Source organism: Kogia breviceps, chromosome 7 (genome assembly GCF_026419965.1).
Source record: "Kogia breviceps isolate mKogBre1 chromosome 7, mKogBre1 haplotype 1, whole genome shotgun sequence".
Taxonomy (NCBI): domain Eukaryota; kingdom Metazoa; phylum Chordata; class Mammalia; order Artiodactyla; family Physeteridae; genus Kogia; species Kogia breviceps.
This window is the reverse complement of record NC_081316.1, coordinates 76,956,789-76,976,783: the sequence shown is the minus strand read 5'-3', so window position 1 is coordinate 76,976,783 and position 19,995 is coordinate 76,956,789. Positions and strand designations below refer to the sequence as shown.

At 45.5% G+C, this 19,995-nt stretch overlaps 1 protein-coding gene across 8 annotated transcripts in view; it reads right to left on the bottom strand.

Annotated features, from left to right (window-relative positions):
- Positions 1-19,522, bottom strand: part of SCUBE2 (signal peptide, CUB domain and EGF like domain containing 2) — a 71,629-nt gene extending 52,107 nt beyond the window's left edge. For 2 of the 8 annotated variants that reach the window (XM_067038655.1, XM_059070122.2), the window contains exons 1-5: positions 19,289-19,503; positions 17,960-18,082; positions 11,708-11,833; positions 7,146-7,280; positions 1,958-2,083 (exon numbers count right to left, since the gene is read on the bottom strand). In XM_067038655.1, the coding sequence (XP_066894756.1) occupies positions 1,958-2,083; positions 7,146-7,280; positions 11,708-11,833; positions 17,960-18,082; positions 19,289-19,409 (631 nt within the window). In that variant the 5' untranslated portion in view covers positions 19,410-19,503. Of the gene's footprint in view, positions 1-1,957; positions 2,084-7,145; positions 7,281-11,707; positions 11,834-17,959; positions 18,083-19,288 lie in introns of all 8 variants that reach the window. The other 6 variants (XM_067038652.1, XM_067038653.1, XM_059070121.2 and 3 more) reach the window with 5 other exon arrangements.
- Positions 19,523-19,995: the final 473 nt, after the last annotated feature.

Sequence of the window (19,995 nt, the reverse complement as noted above, 5' to 3'; positions counted from 1 at the left end):
CATCAGATTCCATGTGGATTAGTTAAAAGGGAGGGTAATCAAAGGAAATGATGACTCTTTGCACACAGTTAATGCAACATTAACCAATAATTACAAAGACTATGTATGAACACATTGATGACAAGCCAAGGGGGAAAAAAAGCCAACTACAAAACTATCTACTCATCAAACTCAACAGTGGTTACCTCTGGCAAAGGAAATGGCAAAGGAAAAGGGGGAAATGTTATATGTTTCTTTGGACTGTTTAAACTCTTACACAACCATTTGTACTTTTCTAATTTAAAAGAACTAAAAACATATTTGCACTGTGAGAAAAAACTGTTCTGTGACTATAACTGTGTAAAAATTGTGTACGCATATCAACAACAAAATAGGAATATGAAAAAAGCGAAACAACTGATTGTGTGGTGGAATTCTGGACTTTTTCTTTATTACATCCTCAAGTTTTATAATATCTGAATATAATCTTATAATATTATTTGAGCAGTGATACCTTAAAAACGTTTTAAATTTTTAAAAATAAGTTTTCAGGTATTCTACTGGCTCCCCAAAAGCTGTAAAATGCTGAGTCTCACTCCTCAGGTGACTTTCCTGTGGAGACCTGGGTCCTCCTTTTGAAGACAGCTGGGGCCAGCCCCACTTTTAGGGGCCCTGTGAGGCTGTCAGAACCTGTTGTTGGTGCCGGTGGCATCAGCCCTGGTTTGTCAGGCTTTGAGGTTGCACTCTGGATTGCGATGGAGACAACAGAGAGGAGTCTCACCGACAAAACTGCCTCTCCTTCTCTTAACCACTGAGGTCTACTCACTGTAAACAACCATCCCCAGCAAACTGCAGGCGTCTTCTAGAGGGTCCATGACTTTGGGAAGAGTTCCTACAGGGAAACCCTCAGGGTTTCCTCTGGCGTAAATAGTGGTTTAGAAGCACCTTTAACGGCCAGTTGTTTCCTATTACCCATTAGAGCTATTATTGTGTTTCCTCATCATGTGGCAGCCGCGTCTGGACTGTGTACACCATTCATTGACTCATCCATTAAACAAATGTGGATTGAGCACATCCAGGGGAAGACTGAGAGGCAAAAATAAGACAAGATCCCTGACTTTGTGGGGCTCGTAGTTGGGGAGACAGACACATAAATTCAACCCCAGATTCAACCCAATCGTGTGGTTGAATCAAACACACGATTCAACCCCAGAGTGCCACGTGCTATCATCGAGGAATAAACAGCGCTATGGGGGCCGAAATACAAACTGGCTGCCTTGTCTGAGGCCGTCCGGGAAGGCTTCTGAGGTTATATAGCACGGTGACTAGGAGCACAAGCCTCACAGTTAGGCAGGCCTATGAGAGAACCCTACATTTGCCACTTACTTCCTGTGTGACCTTGTAGCTTTACCTTCTCCACGATTTTCTCCACTTAGCTCATAAGGTGGTGACTGTAAGAATTAAATGCAATATGGCACCTCTTTAGACAAGGCTTTGCACATAATAAATGCTCCCCCAAAGTAGCTATTATCTTTATCATGATTAGAAGTTAGGCAGGATATTAAAAATTGAGTGAGAACTTACCAAGCTAGGAAGGAAGGAAGGCTTGGAAAAGCCTTGGAGGCATGAAAGAATGGGGGCTTACTCCAAAAGCCAGGAGTCTGGTGTCTGGAGAAAGGAGGCTGATGAGGCTTGTACAAGAAGCAGGCACCAGGTACCAAAGAGCTGCCAGATGAGGAAATTTGACTCTATTCTACGGGAACAGAGAGACCTGGCCCCCAACATTCACACTCCTTACTCCTGAGTGTTATTTCCTTCCGACCGGTTCTTTTAGAAAACATCATTTCCCTTCCCTACAGGAGATTACCCTCAATATCTCACGTGACTGCCTTCCCTGATGTTTCTGATGCTGGGCTGCACAAGACAACCTCTGGGGTAGGATGGTTCCCAGCACAGCTGTGTGCCAGTCTGTACTTACAGGTGCAGTCTCTCTGGTTCTTGGCCAGCTCAAAACCAGGCCTGCACTCGCAGGCAACGCTGCCCCTCGGGGCTTCCTTGCAGATGTGACTACAGCCGTGATTCTGATTCATGCAGCTCAGACCCTCTGCAAAACAGCAGCACGCAGCCAGTGACCAGGTTGCAACAGAATCCTGACCCCGGGAGTGAGGCAAGGGTCTGGGGGGTGGGCCACAGACCTGCCTGCCTGGGTGTCCATCAGTCCCACGTTTTAAAAGAATACATCATTCAAATCAAGCCAGGTCATTTAACAGAGATATGAAAACTTTCTTATGTCACCCAAGAGATAGGATGTTTCAATTCCCCAAAAGAGGTAGGAGCTCTCCCAATACACTGAAAAGAAAGTACCCACTAGGAGGGAATTCCCTGGTGGTCCAGTGGGTAGGACTCCGAGCTTTCACTGCCGAGGGCCCGGGTTGAGTCCCTGGTCGAGAAACTAAGATCCCGCATGGCGTGGCCAAAAAATTTTTAAAAAAAGAAAAAAGAAAAGAAAGTACCCATCAGGAGCTCTCTGTTGGGTGTGGAATCAGAACCTGTGGACCCCAGGAACATGTCCTCAGACTCTTATCTCTGCCATGTTATTACCCATGCTGATCAAGAATACAAACAGAAAAGGAGAATCTCCCTACAAAAATCTGCAGATAGACTGATGAAGATTCCCAACCATTTCACATGTTCTTAAAGATGACTTTCAGAAAATTTCAACCCTCCACTCTACCCCCACCAAATCCACACTTTGGAGGTGACTGTGACTACTGTATTTCAGCATCACCCCATGGACACCTGCCCAGGGACCTCTCTTATGTGACCACCTCCAGTTAGTCCCTGGGCCCTCCCTCAGTGGGCTTGGAAGACAACAGCAGAGAGAACAGAGAGAGACCTCATATATGTGGTTTCCTTTTGCTGCTGTAAAATCCTTCTCAGGTATCCTGTAATTTTCATTAGGCCCGATCTTGTGGTAACTGTGGTAGGAAAGAGGGTTATTTTCCTGGATGGTTTAACATGCATCTAAATGATGGGGTCATAGCAGACACCTGTGTGGTTTGCCAGCATCAGGCCTCTTCTCAGTACCAATCCTTTAGGGGGCTCTGCCACCTCCCAGCACTCTGAAGGAACTGTTATCAAACCCAAGAGTAATCTCAAAACCTCTCCTTGGTTTGTACAACATTAATAAGTACGTATTCATGTGATGCTTCTTTGCATTTGTACAATGTTAACTCTAAAACATCTTTAAGAGTAGGGATTTTGTTCTCATTGATTCTCCACTAACAAGACATTTTCTAATACTGGAAGTGGCACTCTTTTAACATGAGTACAAAAAGCTTTCATTCAGCTTCGCTAGGATCCAATACTGTTCCATACTGTGCCCCTAAAACCTTAGCCAATTGGTTCTAATGAAGTCAAAAGTCATTTCTCTCCAGTTCTCACCATGGGGCCGTTGATCTGTGCTTAACTGGTAGGATTGTTTTAATACAAACAGATGTCATTCCTATTCCAAAAGACAGAGCAACAGTTAATACATCCCATATTCTCTTAAAACTATCTTGTTTTTTATCTGACAGTTACAAGCTGTTTGAACTCCACCACTCAGTCTGCTGGAAGTTGCTGGGATTCATTCACCCGTGCCAAGGGCTGCTGTCAATTAACACAGAAAGAAGCTTGCACGGGGTCAGTGGAAAGCTCTCTCTTTGCTCTGGCCGGTGGCTTCTGAAGGCGTTATTTGCTCCCAGTAATAAGATGGCACAGAAGGTAAGAGTTGCCTCCAGAAGCAGTGTCCTGTCCTCCTAGGAAGGCCCAGAAAGCATTACCTTTGTTCTTGGATCAGCAGAACATTTGAAATAATAGGGTCCAGGAGAACCCAAGGGTAAACGTAACAGTGCCCAAGAAAAGGCAGCAGTAACACCTGCGAGGTACACTCCTAAACAGGTCAGCTGCTTCTTGCTCTTCTTCTTTTTCTTTTTCATTCTGTTTACAAGTCTGTTCAGACATTTGCAAAGTGACCTTTACTGCCTCAGAGCAATCCATTTACACAAGAGATATTTTGTAAGAACTGACTGTGTGCCAGATACCATGCGGATACAAAGAAGTTGCCCCCTGATGTCATAGCGTATCAAGCAAGACCTAGTTACCAGGAGACATCAGAGGTTTAAATGGCTCTGGAAATGCTAAGGGCTTAAGAGGTGACCCCGAAGCTTTTCACAGTCCCCTGGCTCAAAACAAGGTCACTGCTAGGGGTGGCAGATGGATCTGGTCCAAACTGGGAGGCCCAGCTATGGTTCTGGCTCCCCCAGAAACTGCCCTGGCAGTCCTGTTTCAGGTCATTAGTTCACCAGGAAGGACACAGCTCAGAAATGTGAGAAATACCCCATTCTGGTGGTCCCCAGGCTCAGGGTCTCACTTAAGAATATTTCTGGAAACCAAATAAAAATATGCCTTGCAAATAGGGCAAGAAAAGGGGGAAACAGCCTCTGCTGAGAGCACAGCCTCTTCCTCACTAACCTGACACCTTCCTTACTACTCTAAAAAGGCAGCACGTCAAACATCTAAAAATACTCTCGGAGCGGACAAAAGAGGAATGCTCATTTTGAGAGCCTGAGCTCCCATGAATAGGCACAAAGGCAGGCTGGGGTAGTGTGTCTCCCTCTAGCCTACCCCCATTACATGGGTGAAAACACACAGTCTCTTTATTAGAGCTTTGGGGTCTCTAAGGATGAAAAAAACACAATAGCTTGAGTTTCTCTCAGAATCAGCTACTAAGATCCCCTATATTAAAGAACATATACTAAATAATTATTAAAAACAACAACAGCTACACTAGAAAATACTAGCTTGCAGTGTTTACCTTCTTTCAACCATCTTCAGAGTATCAGCTGTGGGTTTTAACGTCTATTTTAATACAGTTTCTAAGGGTTTAATGTGCACATCAAGGAGGAAACCCTACAGGAACACTGTTTATAGATAGCTCTACTTGAAGAGTTAAAACCCTAGGATGGAAGGGGGCAGCTGCAGACCGCTCCAATCTGCTGGCTCACGCTGCTGTGAATTTGCCCAGCAATCAGGTTGAAACACAACAGAAAATCACAAAGAGTGCTTCCAGACCACAACTCAAATTCCTGTATTTTGGTTTTTAGCTCCAGACAAATATGCTCATTTTAAATACTCTTCAGGGGTTCTAAGAATGTCTGAATTGTAGAAAATTTAGAAAACACAAATTGTGGAGAGAAACTGCTCTTGCATTTACTTCTGGTGTGAGGAACCCGTGTCTAAAATCAGTCTGGGGCGCTTGGAGCCTTGTCCAGTCTGGGACAGGAGAAAGGGGCTGAGCCACTGCTCTGAAAGAGCGAGGGTAAGAGGTGATCTTAATCACCGAGAGGAGCTTCGTGAGTGGTGGGACCCGTACTGGGGGTGTCCAAGCCCTGGCTTGACCTACAAGGCGCCACCCGCCTCCCCATCGCCTGAAGAGAAAGCCAGAGTGACTTCCCAGGAAGCAGCTTTGAGCAACCAAAAGGGAGAGGCCCTGAGATCCAGATCATTCGTGCTGCTGGCATCTTAGTTCAGCCTCTGACCAGAGGCAGAGCTCACCCAAGAGTCCAGAGAACCCTGGCAGGAAAGTGAAAATGAAACCTAACTGCTACTTAATCAAGGTCCACACACCTGCATGAGATAAGAGATCCACCTGATTAGGGTTGGAGTCTATGACTACCCAGCTTCCACACTGACAATGAGCAGGCTTGGGGAATAAGAGCATCCGACGCCCCATTTCTCTGACCCTTCTTCTTAGTACCCAAACAGGCCTTCTGGTTAGGGATAAGAAAGGGGCCACCATTCTTGGAAAATGAGGCAAAAATCATATTCCACAAAGAAACCCTTGAAAAATCACTAAAACCACCACGATTAAAACAATAAATCTACAAATAGTAGAAGAACTGAAAATCACTACATTCTTAAGTTATGAGGATGAACATGCAGCACATGCCAAAAGGAGTTAATAGTCTAGGATTTGGGGCACTTCCCTTAAAAACAGGCACAGGCAACCTTGGGAGACATACAGCCGTCAAAATGTGGTTCTTTGGGGACTTCTCTGGTGGCACAGTGGTTAAGAATCCGCCTACCAATGCAGGGGACACGGGTTCGAGCCCTGGTCCAGGAAGATCCCACATGACGCAGAGCAACTAAGCCCATGCACCACAGCTACTGAGCCTATGCTCTAGAGATCGCAAGCCACAACTACTGAGCCCGTGTGCCACAACTACTGAAGCCTGTGTGCCTAGAGCCCGTGCTCCACAACAAGAGAAGCCACCGCAATGAGAAGCCCGCGCACTGCAATGAAGAGTAGCCCCTGTTCACCGCAACTAGAGAAAGCCCACGGGCAGCAACAAAGACCCAACGGAGTCATAAATAAATAAATAAATAAATAAATAAAATTTAAAATGTGGTTCTTTGGCTTAAGAAAGAGCAGAGAAGAATTAAAAGCACATCACTGAGTTCAAAGTGGCTGATGGGCCACAGGTACTTAATTCCTCTCCCTCCTGAGAGTCCACTGAACTAATAGAAGAATAAAATAGGTATAAACTCAAAGCAGAGAGAACGAGCGATCAGAGAAGAAGAATTTTCTGCAAATTTATGGAGGAATGGTAAATGACAACATGGGTGAAGAAAACCATAGTATAGAAACCCCCAGTCTGGGGAGGGGGTCCACCTGCCCCCTGGAATCCCAGAAGCTCAGAGTTCAAAAACGCAAAACACAGGGAATGCTGGGTCTTGCTGAAAACAGGGCAATTCACTGAGTCTCCAAAGGAAGGCTCCAGCCCCTCCCTCCCCAAAAAATGTGCTGTGGTTTCCAGCACTCTTCTGAAAAACTGGGCAGATCATCCATTGCATTTCTCCTAAGACGTCTAGTCATGTTTGAAATGTACTCCATTTAGAGATTAGAATCAGAGAATGTGAGAGTTTGAAGAGACCTCAGAGCTCACCCAGTCCAACCCACTTTTTTAGCAGGGTGAGAAAGGTGCAGCTAAAATAACCTGCCCACTTGTCCTCAGGCCTCCAGGTTTTCTAAACCCTGTGCTTCCCCTCTAGAGCCTTTGAGGATGGGGGTGGGGGATTCTCAGATGTGACCCTGCCCCCTGCCCCTAGCCGAGCAGAGCTACCTTCTGAGCGGTGAATGCACGTGTGCTGATTGTCACTCAGGAAAAACCCCTCCTTGCAGCGGCACTCGTAGCTTCCCATGACGTTGACACAGGTGTGCTGGCAGCCGCCATTGTTCTCCAGGCACTCGTCCACATCTGGAGGGAGAGAAGGCTTAGCCTTTGATTTTGTGACTGCTTCACATACTGCCCCACCCACCACCACCCTGCCCCGGCAGCCCAGGGGCTCCTGCTACGCAGAGACGAGGTCTCTCCTCAGGTCCTTGCATCACAGAAGCTCTCAGAACTGAAGCCAGTGGGGCCGCAGGTAATTAACCTAGCCCTCATGGGTCTAGAGCTCCCTTAAAGAGGACCTCCACCTGCACACCTGGATAATCAGTTCAGTAAGTATTTATTGAACACCTTCTCTTTCCTAAGCACGGTGCTAGAGGAGACAATACAACACAGATGAGTAAAATCTAATTCCTTTGCTCTGGAGCATCTCCTTCAGCAGAGGGAAAGAGAAAACTGTACAAGTAATTGTGAGATAAGGTAAATGGTGGTACAAAGGAAAGAAGTCACCTCTGGCTGTGGGTATCAGGATGGGTTTTATGGAAAAGCTGATGAAGGTATGAGCTCTGCAGTGTTTCTTCAATTTTAAATCAGGAGAAGGGATTCTAGGCAAAAGAAAGGGTGTGAGCATAGTATGAAGGCTGGGAGACACAGAGTATGTTCAGATAACAGAGCGTTATTCAATTTGGCTGAAGCACGGTACATGCAGGGAAGTTACAGGAGACAGAGCTGGGAAGATAGACTGGGTCACACTGCAGAGGACCTTGAACAGCAAAGAAGTTCCTACTTCATTTGAGAGGCAACTGGGAACCCTTGGAGCAGGGTGACATGGTCAGCCCCTCGTGTTGGGAAGGATAAGGCAGCAGCTGAGGGAAGGACACAGGGAAGGGGAAGAACTGAAAGCCTGGAAGTCCAGCTTCACACGTTTGCCTGACATGGCCATGGCTGGCGCTAGTAGGGGACTGGACCTGGGGCCTGGCAGTGGGGATGCCTAGGATGGAAGAAATAGAAGGGGACTGTGGACAAGGTGCCATGTGGACATGGGGTGAGGTGGCTGAGAAACATGGGGAAGACCAGTGCTGGGTACAGAATTGGGTGTGGAGATGTGATTGGTCCCCGGCAGGGCAGGGAGGTGGTAAGTGTGAGATGCTGACATTCAGGGCTAGCTCCAACAGGCTGTGGGAAGCCTGAGCCTGGTGTAACGACAGCTTTGAAAACCACTTACTTCTGGTGTTCTGACAAAGAGGTGGATGCAGATGAGAAAGTCAAAGGCAGGAGTGTAGGAAGGGAGAGAAGGGGAGAGAAAGGAGATGGCCAGAGGTAGGATTTGGAGAACACTAGGGGTAGCAGGAGGAGAAAGCAGGAGCCCCAGAAAAGGAGACATCAGCAGGGAGGGAGGGAGCCTTGCCCCAGTGCTATGCCCCCAGGGCGAGGTTAGGGGACCTTCCTTCCACTGTGTCACTATACTACCTTGTGCGCGTGCGCGGCTCCATCAATACACTTACCACCATGCATTTTCAAAATCTTTTTAAAAAAATTTGTACCTTTCGACTTCTCAAAATCTTTTACTTATGCATCTCCACTAGACTGCAAACTCCTTGAGGACAGATTTTTACAGATATTTTTAAAAATTTAGCATAGCCCTGGAACCTGCAGGCACATATTAACTCTTCAATGCATGAACAAACAAGCAGGAGAGCACAGCATCACCAGAGTTAAAGAGGAAACTTCTAGAAAAATCTCAGATATGACAGAAGCTCAAGGAGAAGGCTGATGTTAAAGCAATTTATTTTCTCTAGCCCTGACTTCCCATGTGCCTGTCACTAGCTCCTGGGGGCATCCCTAACAAGAACATTCACATTTAAATATCTGTTATCTGGTTTCAAGCTTCAGATTTTACAGTCATCCAGTCCTCCCACACTACCCAGCAGATGCCTTTCTAAACTGATGGGATTTAAGCCATCCCCTGAAGCCTAACAGACTTGCCCTTGTCTGTGCCAAAGGGTGAAGGGAGCACATTCCAGAGGGTGAGATGTGCTGGAACACACCTGGCCCCGCTGTTCCACAGCAAGGCCTGGGGTGAGCAGGAGAGATGTTTCCCTGAACACCAAATCCTGGCCTGGTTCTAAGTAAAGGTGTGCTCCCCTCTGAGCTGCACTGTCCCACCCCGTGTTTAACCCACTATTCCTTTTCTCCAAAGCAATTAGAAATGTATCAAGTTGGGTGATGCACTCTGATTGAATTAATACAAAAATTCACATGCACAAATGTGTATCACTAGGCTGGTGAGTTTCTGCAGAATGTAAAACAGTGTTTTACAACCCTGGCTGCATGTTAGAACTCTAATGTCCAGACCCCACCTCCTAAGACACTGATGTAACTAGCCTTGGATGAGACCTGGACAGTGGTGTCATTTTAAACTTCTCAAGTGATGCCAATATGCTACAGGACCTAGTAGCTGTGTTGTGCTCCCAGACATTCAATAAACAGAAGCTGAATTCAGGTGGGCTGAGCTGTGTGGAAGAGCTGCATTTTGTTTTTCAGGCTCACAGGCACCCAGGATCTCCGAGCACTCTGGGTCCAGTGCCAGAGCTAAGTGGTGTTTGTACTCTGCCTATCCTGGCTAATATATCAGCGGATAATTGTGCGGTCAGGGGGCCGGGGAGAGGTAAGGGTCATCCCAGAGAACACAGGAAACTGTCCCTCCTAAAAAAATTTGGCTCTGAGCTCCTTTCTTGTCACAAAATGCTTCTGCTCTTTCAATTCCAAATGCCAGCGAAGTCTCTATGTGTGCTGGTCCTGCTCTTCTCAGTGTACCACTGTATGTTCTCATGCCTTCCTTTTCATAGAATCCTTAGCCCCTTCAGATATACTCAGTGGATGCTCAGGGTTTTTCTCCAAGGCAGACCCTTGCTACCAAACCCACAAACAGACCCCAAAGAGGGGAAATGGAGATACTCTGCTGAAATACCTGTGTTAGCAGCCAGGCCAGGAAGGACTTGGGGCCTCAGGCCTTTACTCCAAACCACCCCCACCCAAGCTGGCCCAGGTCCTTAACTCTTGGAAGTGTCCACTTTTTGTTCTTAGGAAGCTCATACTTCCTCCAAGCTGTGGGTTTGGACACAACTGTGATGACTGGGTCTTCCATCAAATACGAATCCTCAAAATGCCATTGGCTAATCAAAGGGAAATGAGTGATTTCCCCTAGAAAATGTTTTTTTAAAAAAACCACACTGTATGCTTCTCAACAAATTACACATTAAAAGTGATTTCTTTCCCTTTTTAAAAGTTTTTAATTAATCTCAATTTATTGCTGCTCTCAGGATTGTCTCTCTAATGTGTCTTTTTGTGGTGCTAATGGTCTAGAAAGTCTGCAAAGGGGTTAGTGACTCCCCAGCCCTCACTCAATTCTTCCTGATAGCTGCAGGCTTAGAAGGCCAAGCGGTCTGAACAGTGCTTGACCTCTCACACAGGACTCAGACAGGAAGGGACAGAGTCTACATCAGGATGGGGCTCCAGGTGACATGGTAAAGGTCATATCAGGGCTTAGTCCCAAATACTCTCCTTCCCCAACACGAAAAATACAAGTTCTGCCTGTACTCATTTAGTGACTTTTATGCTGATCTCAAAGCATTTGATCAAGTGGCCATTCCCACTGCACAGCAAGGGAGCAACTGAATAGCTGTCCCCACAGAGCCAGGGCCTGGCTCAAGCTGCTCCTTGGTTAGCCAAGTGGATATAAGTGGGTCAACCACATGAAGGATCATCAGTGTCAAAGGAATCTGATGCCATCTGGGTCCCATGTCCTCCTGTACCGCTGCTAACACCAGTCTTAAAGTGCAAATAGACCACAAACACTTGCCTTCCAGGTGTGCTGCATCTTCTAAGACCATCCAACATTCAACCCTATCCAACTGCTTGCTATTTTAAAATTCTGTTTTATTCCTGGCATAAGGAACCAATGTAAACAATACTCTTTGCAGTCCCTAACTCAGAGACTGAAACTCCAACAGATGTTTCTGGTTTGTGGAATACTAGGAGGATGTTAATGGAAGGTTTCTATTTGAATTTCTCTCTCTTTTAAGAAAAAAGAGGAGGGTCTACATGGCTGAGATCCAAGCACACATGTGGAATCTTCAGGACAAGTAGTTTTACATGATTCTGGAAGAGAGACACTTACCATTGAAGAAATGGTTATTAAGTCAAGACCCTTTTAACACAAGACCAAAGATCTTAAAAGTAACAAGTCAACGCCAGAAAATCAATAAGTAGTAATGTCAATGTCCACCCACCTCCTTGAACTAATGGAGGATTTATATTATGAATGATCACATAAAAACTAAAATACTTAACCTGGTTTTCTATCAGGGAGTGTGATTTCTAGGGAGCCAGAAAACAAAGGTCTCTGATCCCATTTTAATTTTAATGAGTACGTTTTTGTCAAAGAAAAGAAAGGGGTGGAGGTGCCGGAGGGTAGGTAAAGGAGAATTACCATTTCCAACCGTTTTCCTTACCAAGACAATTATGACCATCATGAGCCAACGTGAAGCCATCAAAACAAGTGCAGCGATAATTGCCAGGAATATTCAAACAGTCATGGACACAGCCTCCATTGAGTTCATTTTCACATTCATCAATATCTGAGGAGTAAAACAGAAGTAAACCACACAAGCACTATTTCTTTAGTGTGGAGAAATATGCATTTACCTTTTAATCAGCCATCCCACATCTAGCAATCTCCAACAACAGAAAAATAAATATGCATAAGGTTATTCGCTGTAGCATTTGTAATTACAAAATATTGGAAATGACCTAAATGCTCATGCACAGCAAGCAGTTGAAGAATTAAGGTACATTTACTTGGTGGAATACTATGCAGCTGTTAAAAAGAAACAATGAGATAGATCTCTACGAACTGATTTGGAGTGATTTCTAGAATATACTAATAAGTAAAAAAAAATCTCAAAATGCAAAAGAGTATCTGTAGTATGTTATCTTCATGTAAAAAATAAGGAGGTACACACACACACACACACACACACACACACACACACACACGAAATTCCAGCACGATTTTTTTGCAGAACTTGACAAGCTTTTCTTACAATTTATATGGAAATGCAAAAGACTCAGAAGAGGGAAAACAATTTTGAAAAAGGAGAACAGATTTGGGGGATTTTCGCTTACTATAAAGCTACAGTTATCAAGACAGTGTGTGGTACAGGCATAGAGGCAGACAAATAGATCACTGGAAAAGAATCAGAGTACAGAAATAAACTCTTATATTTATGGTCACTTGATTTTAGACAAAAGTGCTAAGGTAATTTATTGGAAGAAATGATAGTCTTTTTAACAAATGGTGCTGAGACAGTTGGATATCCATATGCAAAAAAGGTTGATTTAGGCCCTTAACTCAGACCATACACAAAAATCACAAAGTGCATCAGAGACCTAAATGTAAGAGCTAAAACTAGAAAGCTTTTAAGAGAAAATATAAAACTTTCATGAGAAAATCTTTGAGAACTTGGGTTAGGTAAAGCTTTTTTAGATACAACACCAGATACAACACCAAACACACAATCCAGAAATCTAAAAATTAATAAATTGGGCTTTGTGAAAATTTAAAACTTTTGTACTTCAAAAGACATTAAGAAAATGAAGAGAAGTCACAAGTTGGTAGAAAATATCTGCAAATCACATACCTTATAAAGGGCTTATAAAGTACTCTTACAATTCAATAACACAAACAACCCAACTTTAGAATGGGCAAGAGATTTGAATAGACATTTTACCAGAGACAATATGCTAATGGCTAATAAGCACATGAAAAAAATGTACATCATTAATTATTCAAGAAATTCTAATTATAATCACAATGAGATACCATTTCACACTCCCTAGAACAGTTATAATAAAAAAGACAGACAATGACAAATGTTGCAAGGATGTAGAGAAATGGGAAACCTCATACACTGCTGATGGTAATATAAGATGACATAGTCACTTTGGAAGGTTCCTCAGCAGTTCCTTAAAAGGTTAAACACAAATCTACCATATGACCCAGAAATTCTACTCCTAGGTATGTATCAAGAGAAATGCAAAATCATGTTTACACAAAGACTTGCAGGTGAATATTCTTGGCAGCATTTTTATTTATAACAGCCCCAAAGTAGAAACAACCCAAATGTCCATGAGATACTAGTTAACAATAAAAAGGAATGAACTACCAGTACAGGATACAACATGGATGAACCTCAAAAACATTATGCTAAGTGAAAGAAGCCAAACACAAAAGACCACATCTTGTATGATTTCATTTATATGAAATGTCCAGAAAAGGCAAATCTACAGAGACAGGAAATAGATTAGTGGTTTCCTGGAACTGGGGCTGGAAACAAGGACCTTACTGTGATGAGGAAAACGCTTGAAAACTGTATTATGGGATGACTGCACAACTCAACTAATTTACCCAAAATCATTGATTTGTACACTGACTTAGAATTGGTGAATTTTATGGTATGTAAATTATAACTCAGTAAATCAGTTAAAAAGAAAATACATATTTAGCTGCTTACTTGTGCAAAAGAAACACAGGAAGGAGAAACCAGAAACCACAGAGACTGGTGACCCATGGTGCGTGGGAGAAGGGGTGGAAATAAGGAGGAACGGGAACAGGAAAGGAAGAGGAGGAAGGAGTCACACTTCTCTGAGTTTTTGAACTGCTTTGACTCTCAGAACCATGGTGATGTTTTACATACACACACATCAACCAGGAAGCAAGAGTGAGGGTGACAAAAGGGATTAAAAAATGGAACACAGAGAGAAACAAATGAACCTAACTGTACTGTAAATGAGTAACACACCACACTGAAGGGGACGGGGAAGAAAAGTACTAGCCTAAGTATGTTTGAAAAATAGTAGCTTGACTGGATGTTATAAGGCCAAATACAAAGATAGTTGTACACAAATACTGTACCCTAATTATTAAATGCGTTTTACTCCCAGGATTATAGAGTAGTAATTCTGTAAATACTTTATGTGTATACTGGGATTGAACAAATAGGTGCATATATTACAGATAATGAGAGCCAGGTTTCTCACTGTTGGAGAAAGAAGTTATGAAAAAGCCAAGAGGGAGGTTAGAATGAATGCTGTGATACTGTTTTGGAATCTTAAGTATCAGTGTAACTCACTGTTTTTAATATATAGAGAGAAATGGATAGATACAAGGAATAAATATAGATAAATGTGTATGTGTGGGTTAGTATACATACATATATTTCCTAGCTCTGTCCACTGAGAGGGCCTAGGAGGAATGACATCCCAGTAACAAGGAAAACACCAAGCATCCAGATCTTGGTTTCTATACATTGTTTTCCAATAAAAGGAAAACCAGTGCCCCCGGAGAAGTAATTGATTCCAGGGCTGGGGAGGGGAAAATACAGGTTGAGGCTGGAGCATTTTGTGGTCCCAGAAAATTAGGAATTTCTCCAAAAAGGATGGAGGCATGTCAACAGGACACAGGAGACCATGTGAAGGAGCTCCCAATGGCTAAAGCTGGAACAACTTGAGCCAAAAATAAATAACTATATAATTAAATAAATACCCGTGAGTCCATACTGGCATAAATACATAAACACATAAATCAATGCATAAACAAATGGGAGAGGAGGGACAGATCTTCCTTACAGAAGAATCCCAATTAATAGATGTGTAAGGAACTAGAGAAATACAAAATTACCGAGAGTCACATATCACAGTAATAATTGTTGCAGGCAAGATCCACAGTTGGATGCTAAAAATCAGCATAGGCTGAAAATATCTGCCCCGAGATATATATATATATATATATATATATATATATATATATATATATATATTTAAAGGCGAAAAAATAGTAACTTTGTAGTGAAGAAACCCAGAATACACCATTTTAACCAGATGATCAAGATTAACATCACCTGTAGTGGGAATGTTGACATCATGTGCCCCAGATGTGATGCACTGAAAAGCACACAATAGCACTTCTGTAGCAGCTTTGCTGAAAGCTTCACTTTTGTATTACTACAAATGTGTAACCTCAATTTTATCAAGAGAAGACATAGGACATTCTCTTATCGCGTCAGTTCCTACCATACTACTTCTCATCATGTGAAAACATAAGGCCGACAAAAGAACTGAACAGTACTCATCAATGTGTCACTGCCATGAAAGACCAGGAAAGACTGAGGAACTGTCACAGAATGGAAGAGACAAAGGAGACAACAGTTAAATGTAATGTGGGACTTTGAGTTGGATTCTGCAAGAAAAAAAATAGAAAAACTGTTAGGGAAAAACTGGTGACATTTGAGTAAGTCTATAGTTTAGTTAATAATACTGTGCCAGTGTTAATTTCCTGGTTTTGATACTATACTACAGTTATATAAATTGTTAACATTAGGGTAAGATAAGTGACAGACATATGTGAAAAATTCTGCACTAATTTTGCAAATTTTCTGAAGTCTAAAATTATTTCAAAATAAAAAGTAAAAAAAAAACAAAAAATACAAAGGCCAAGTCTAGATGCATCCCTGTTAAACCTGATTCAGTTCCTTAAACTGAGAAATAAGGACCATATAATTAATACTGACCACTGAAACATTCCCTCCCCAAAGTCTGGGATATAAGCAAAGATCATTTAGCGTAAAACATCATTTACCTAAAGCCACTTCTGAATCACATTATTTTAAAAATACTTATTCAGGGCCCATACTTTTATTTTTCCAACATTTTGGCAGAAGAAATTTGTGGAGGATAAAATTCTGTTCACTCTGAGCAAACCAGTTCCCATCCTTGAACTTAAATAGGGGCAAGTGACTTCAGTGATAATCACAACACAAATGATACCACAGATTGGACCCAAGAGGCTTAAAAACTAATAAGCCAGGAAATACGCATAAAAGAGTTACATCTTGAATATCTATATTTTTGAATCTTTGCAATCCCCATTTTCTTTCCTTTTTCTTCCTGGAAGACAGTTTCCATTTCTGGATCCCTGTACCAGAAATCCAAACTAAACAGGGACATCCTTATTCACTAGGTTTATAAATACTACAAGTACTCAAAAGATCAAATCCTTCTTAACAGGGAGAATATATGCTCTCTGTTAATAGTGATTACCTGTGGATAAATGGGAAGGTCTTTACTTTTCTATTTTACACATTTTTGTATTGTTTTGTATTGACTTTCTATAACAATAATCACATATTATTTTAAAACCAATTTAAAGGTATAAAAGCAGCGATGTCAATCATTATTTTAAACTAAATAGACTTTTCACTCTAAACTGTTAGCAATTCAATTTCATTTGTGATAAGCCAAACCCAACAGCTAAGAATAACCAAACTCTTGCCACTTGTCATTCAACATTATTTATTAAATAAGTACTTTATCCAAAAGAAAACTTGGCATGGTTTCTACCTCCAGAGAGCATACAGTGACTGAAGGTCACAGTGAAAAAGTGAACACTTTTTTTTCCCCAAACAGGGTACCAACATGTGTGAATTCCAGTACTGTAAATAGAATATTTAATACGGTGAGGATGTGGTATGGAGGAACTGGCAGACAGATATTTCAGAGAGAGTACTCTTTTGGCCTCCCATGATGTAGGGCAGATAGAGAGAGAGATGGCTGTCTGTCTCTGGGAAAATATGAGCCTGAAGAAACAGAAGGGCTTTATGGATGGACCACCAATTCCACTTGCGGCAAACCTGACCAGGAGCACGTCTCCTTTGATGGGAGAGGCAGGAGTTTTGCTCCTCCTTCACAAAGGAGACCATAAATTTATTAGGATTTCTCACCCAACCAAAGAGGGACACCAGGAGGCTGTGTGAACAGCAGAAATGTGGGGTCAGGGACAGAGCTAGAGTGGGGATCTGAATTTTTTTCACCTGCTGGCTAATTGTGTGATCATGCCCACAACCCCTTTCCCGATTCCCCTGAGCCTCAGTGTCCCCCATCAGTAACACAAGAGGGAGGACTGGCTCAGAGCTCCCTGAAGAGCCCTGCCAGCTCCAACATGCCAGTTTCCATGCCCCAAGCAGCCTCTTCCTATGAGAGTCCCGTCTGCAGCTAGTTCTCAACGGCAGAGTTCCTGACACTGAGATAATCCCCTGTGGCCCAGAACACAAAATGGCAAAGTCCAGACTTCAGGCTCCCAGATCTGGAGCTCTAAGGGCTTAAAATATCCCTCCACACATCTTTCCAGGGGCAACTTGCAGCTCCATATGAGGCAGGCTCGCTTGGCAGGTCACAACGCCAAACCACCCGAAGTCAAGGACAAGATGGAGCCACCAGAACCTCAGGGGAGGGCAGGACTCTGGCACTCAGACTTCAGAGCAAGGCTGCTGCCCCAGGGAGGAACAGGATCAGCACAGGATCAGCCCTGTTCTGGCAAGCATGGCTCTCCTGATCAACATGGCTGTTGAGTTTCTGCCCTCAAACTGAATGGGACCAAAAGATACTAAAGGAGCTCTTTTTCTTGGCAGAAGCTAGACAAAAGGACATTTCAGAGCCAGATAAAACTGTATGATCAGCTCTCGGGAAGACCTGATGTTCCCTGTTTTTTAAGGCTCTGACATGCAATTCAGAGAGTAGGTGATGTGACCCGGGATGGGGGTGGGAGGGCTGTTGAAGCACTTTTACCAACGCAAGTGGCCACAACAAGAGCTGAGGAGGTAGGAAGCTTCCCCTGCTGGCCCACCCACTGCTGGTCCCCAGTCACTTACCCTCACACTGCCTGCCCTCCCCTTGGTAGCCAGGCCTGCAGGAGCACTTGTAGGAGGTGGGTGTGTTCTGACACAGGGCATTGGTGTGGCAGTCATCTAGCCCCTGGGCACACTCGTCCACATCTGCAAAAGAGCACAGCAGCTCCTGATATGGTGCCCCAAGCCCTGGTGACCTGGCCTTGGCCCCTCTCTAGCATCATCTCCCACCAGCCCATCCCACTTCATGCCTTGCCAGCTAAACTGCTTGGGAGCCCCTGGGATGAACTGGACCATGTCCAGGCCCCTGTTTCCAGGCACAGCCTGTTCCCTCTGAACGGGATACCCTCTCCACTGGCCTTCACGACTCAGCTCAGATCCACCTCCTCTAGGAAGCCCGCCAGGACCCCAGAGTGTAGGTGAGGTGTCCCCCAGGATATGCTCACATATCACATTGTCACTGTTTTCCTGCCTGCCTCCCCATCTAGATGGTGTCTTGATTACAGATTGGACCTGTGTCCCTGAGGCAAAGCACAGCGGCTGGCACATGAATAGGCGATGGTAAAGGCCTGCTGAAGGAAAGAGCAAGTTGGCAAAAATGCTCTGAAAACCGAGCAATGTCTGTCAGCTTTCTCAGGGTTTGGGGTATGGGGGTAAAGCTCACCCTGGACTCTGAGAACACCATCCTGAACCCTCAGACCATACAGAGAGGTAATGGTGCCCCCCTCCACCCCTTCACCGCTGCCCACCCTCTCAACCTGGAAACCGGCCTTGGCAGAAGCCTTTCCTTGGCTGATACCCTTTCCAGGATGTTAATTAAAAACAAAAGAGTTTTGAAAGTATTCCAAGTCCAGTTAGTGCACAACGGGTATTCCCAGATTCTCAAGCAGCAGCTGTTCCACAGATAGAAAAATCCTGGAGCCGACCCTGAAGCCCCCAGGAGAGCTTCCCGGCCTCAGAAGAAAGGAGCGCGGCTGCCATAACCTCACTATGGATCGCGGCCGGAGCCCTCAGTTTCCCCATCTCCGCAAGGAGACTCCAAAGCCCTGTTCCCCGTTCAGCCTGCGCGAGTCTGCCCAGCAGGCGCTACCCGGGGACCGGGGCGGGAACTGTCATCAGCCCCGGGTCCGAGGCCGGGCCGCGCGCACTCAGGCCCTGGGCCTCTGGCCCGCGCGGTGGCAGCGCCTCTGCCTGGCCTGCGGGTGCGGCCCCAGGGGAACGGGGGCCAAGCGGAGCTCCTCAGCCGAGCCCCGGCCCCGCTCTCCCCGGGCGCCCCCGCGAGGGACACGGGACCCCTTCTCGGCGCCCTCCCTGCCCTCCGTGCCAGGTGCGCCCCCGCGGCCGGACACTCACCCTCTGGCGGCCCCGCGGCGCGGCCCCAACCGGTCGGGACGGCCGCCGTCAGCAGCAGCGGTAACAGCAGCGGCAGAAGCGCCCGGGCCGCCCAGGGGCAGCCAAGGCCCGCGACCCCCATGGAAGGCGCGGCGGCTGCAGGCAGAGGCGGCGGAGCGCGGGCGGCGAGCGCGGCGGCGGATCCGGGAGGTGTGTGCGGGCGCCCTGCCCGCCGCGCTCTGACACCCCCTGCCCGGCCCCGCCCGGCCCCCGAGCCCCGGCCTCATTTTCACACAGTCCTCCCCGGGCCGCCCCTCCCGGCTCCCTCCCATCCCCCTCCCGGCCGGGGTGGAGGGGGCGCAGCCGCGGTGGCCGGAGGACGGCTGTCAGCCTGGCGGGGGCGGGCCCGGCGGGCCGCGAGTCTCCCACCGCGCAGGACCCCGCCGCAAACCCGCTGCTCCCGCACCGCCGCGGCGCTCCGGCCCGCGGAGAGCCTCGTGCTCCGCCCGTTCGCGGCGTCCTCCAACTTGACCCGGTCCCTCTTGTGAAGATAAACAGCACTTCTAGCCTGAAATGCTAGGACACGGGGCACCCAGAAAGTGTCCTGTGTAGCTCAGAGTCCTATAGTCCCCAAACCCCAAAACCACCTATGGGGCTTACCCATCTCTCCACTTAGGAGGGGGAATGTGGATGGAATGAAAGTGATTCCACAGACTTCGGATCCTCAG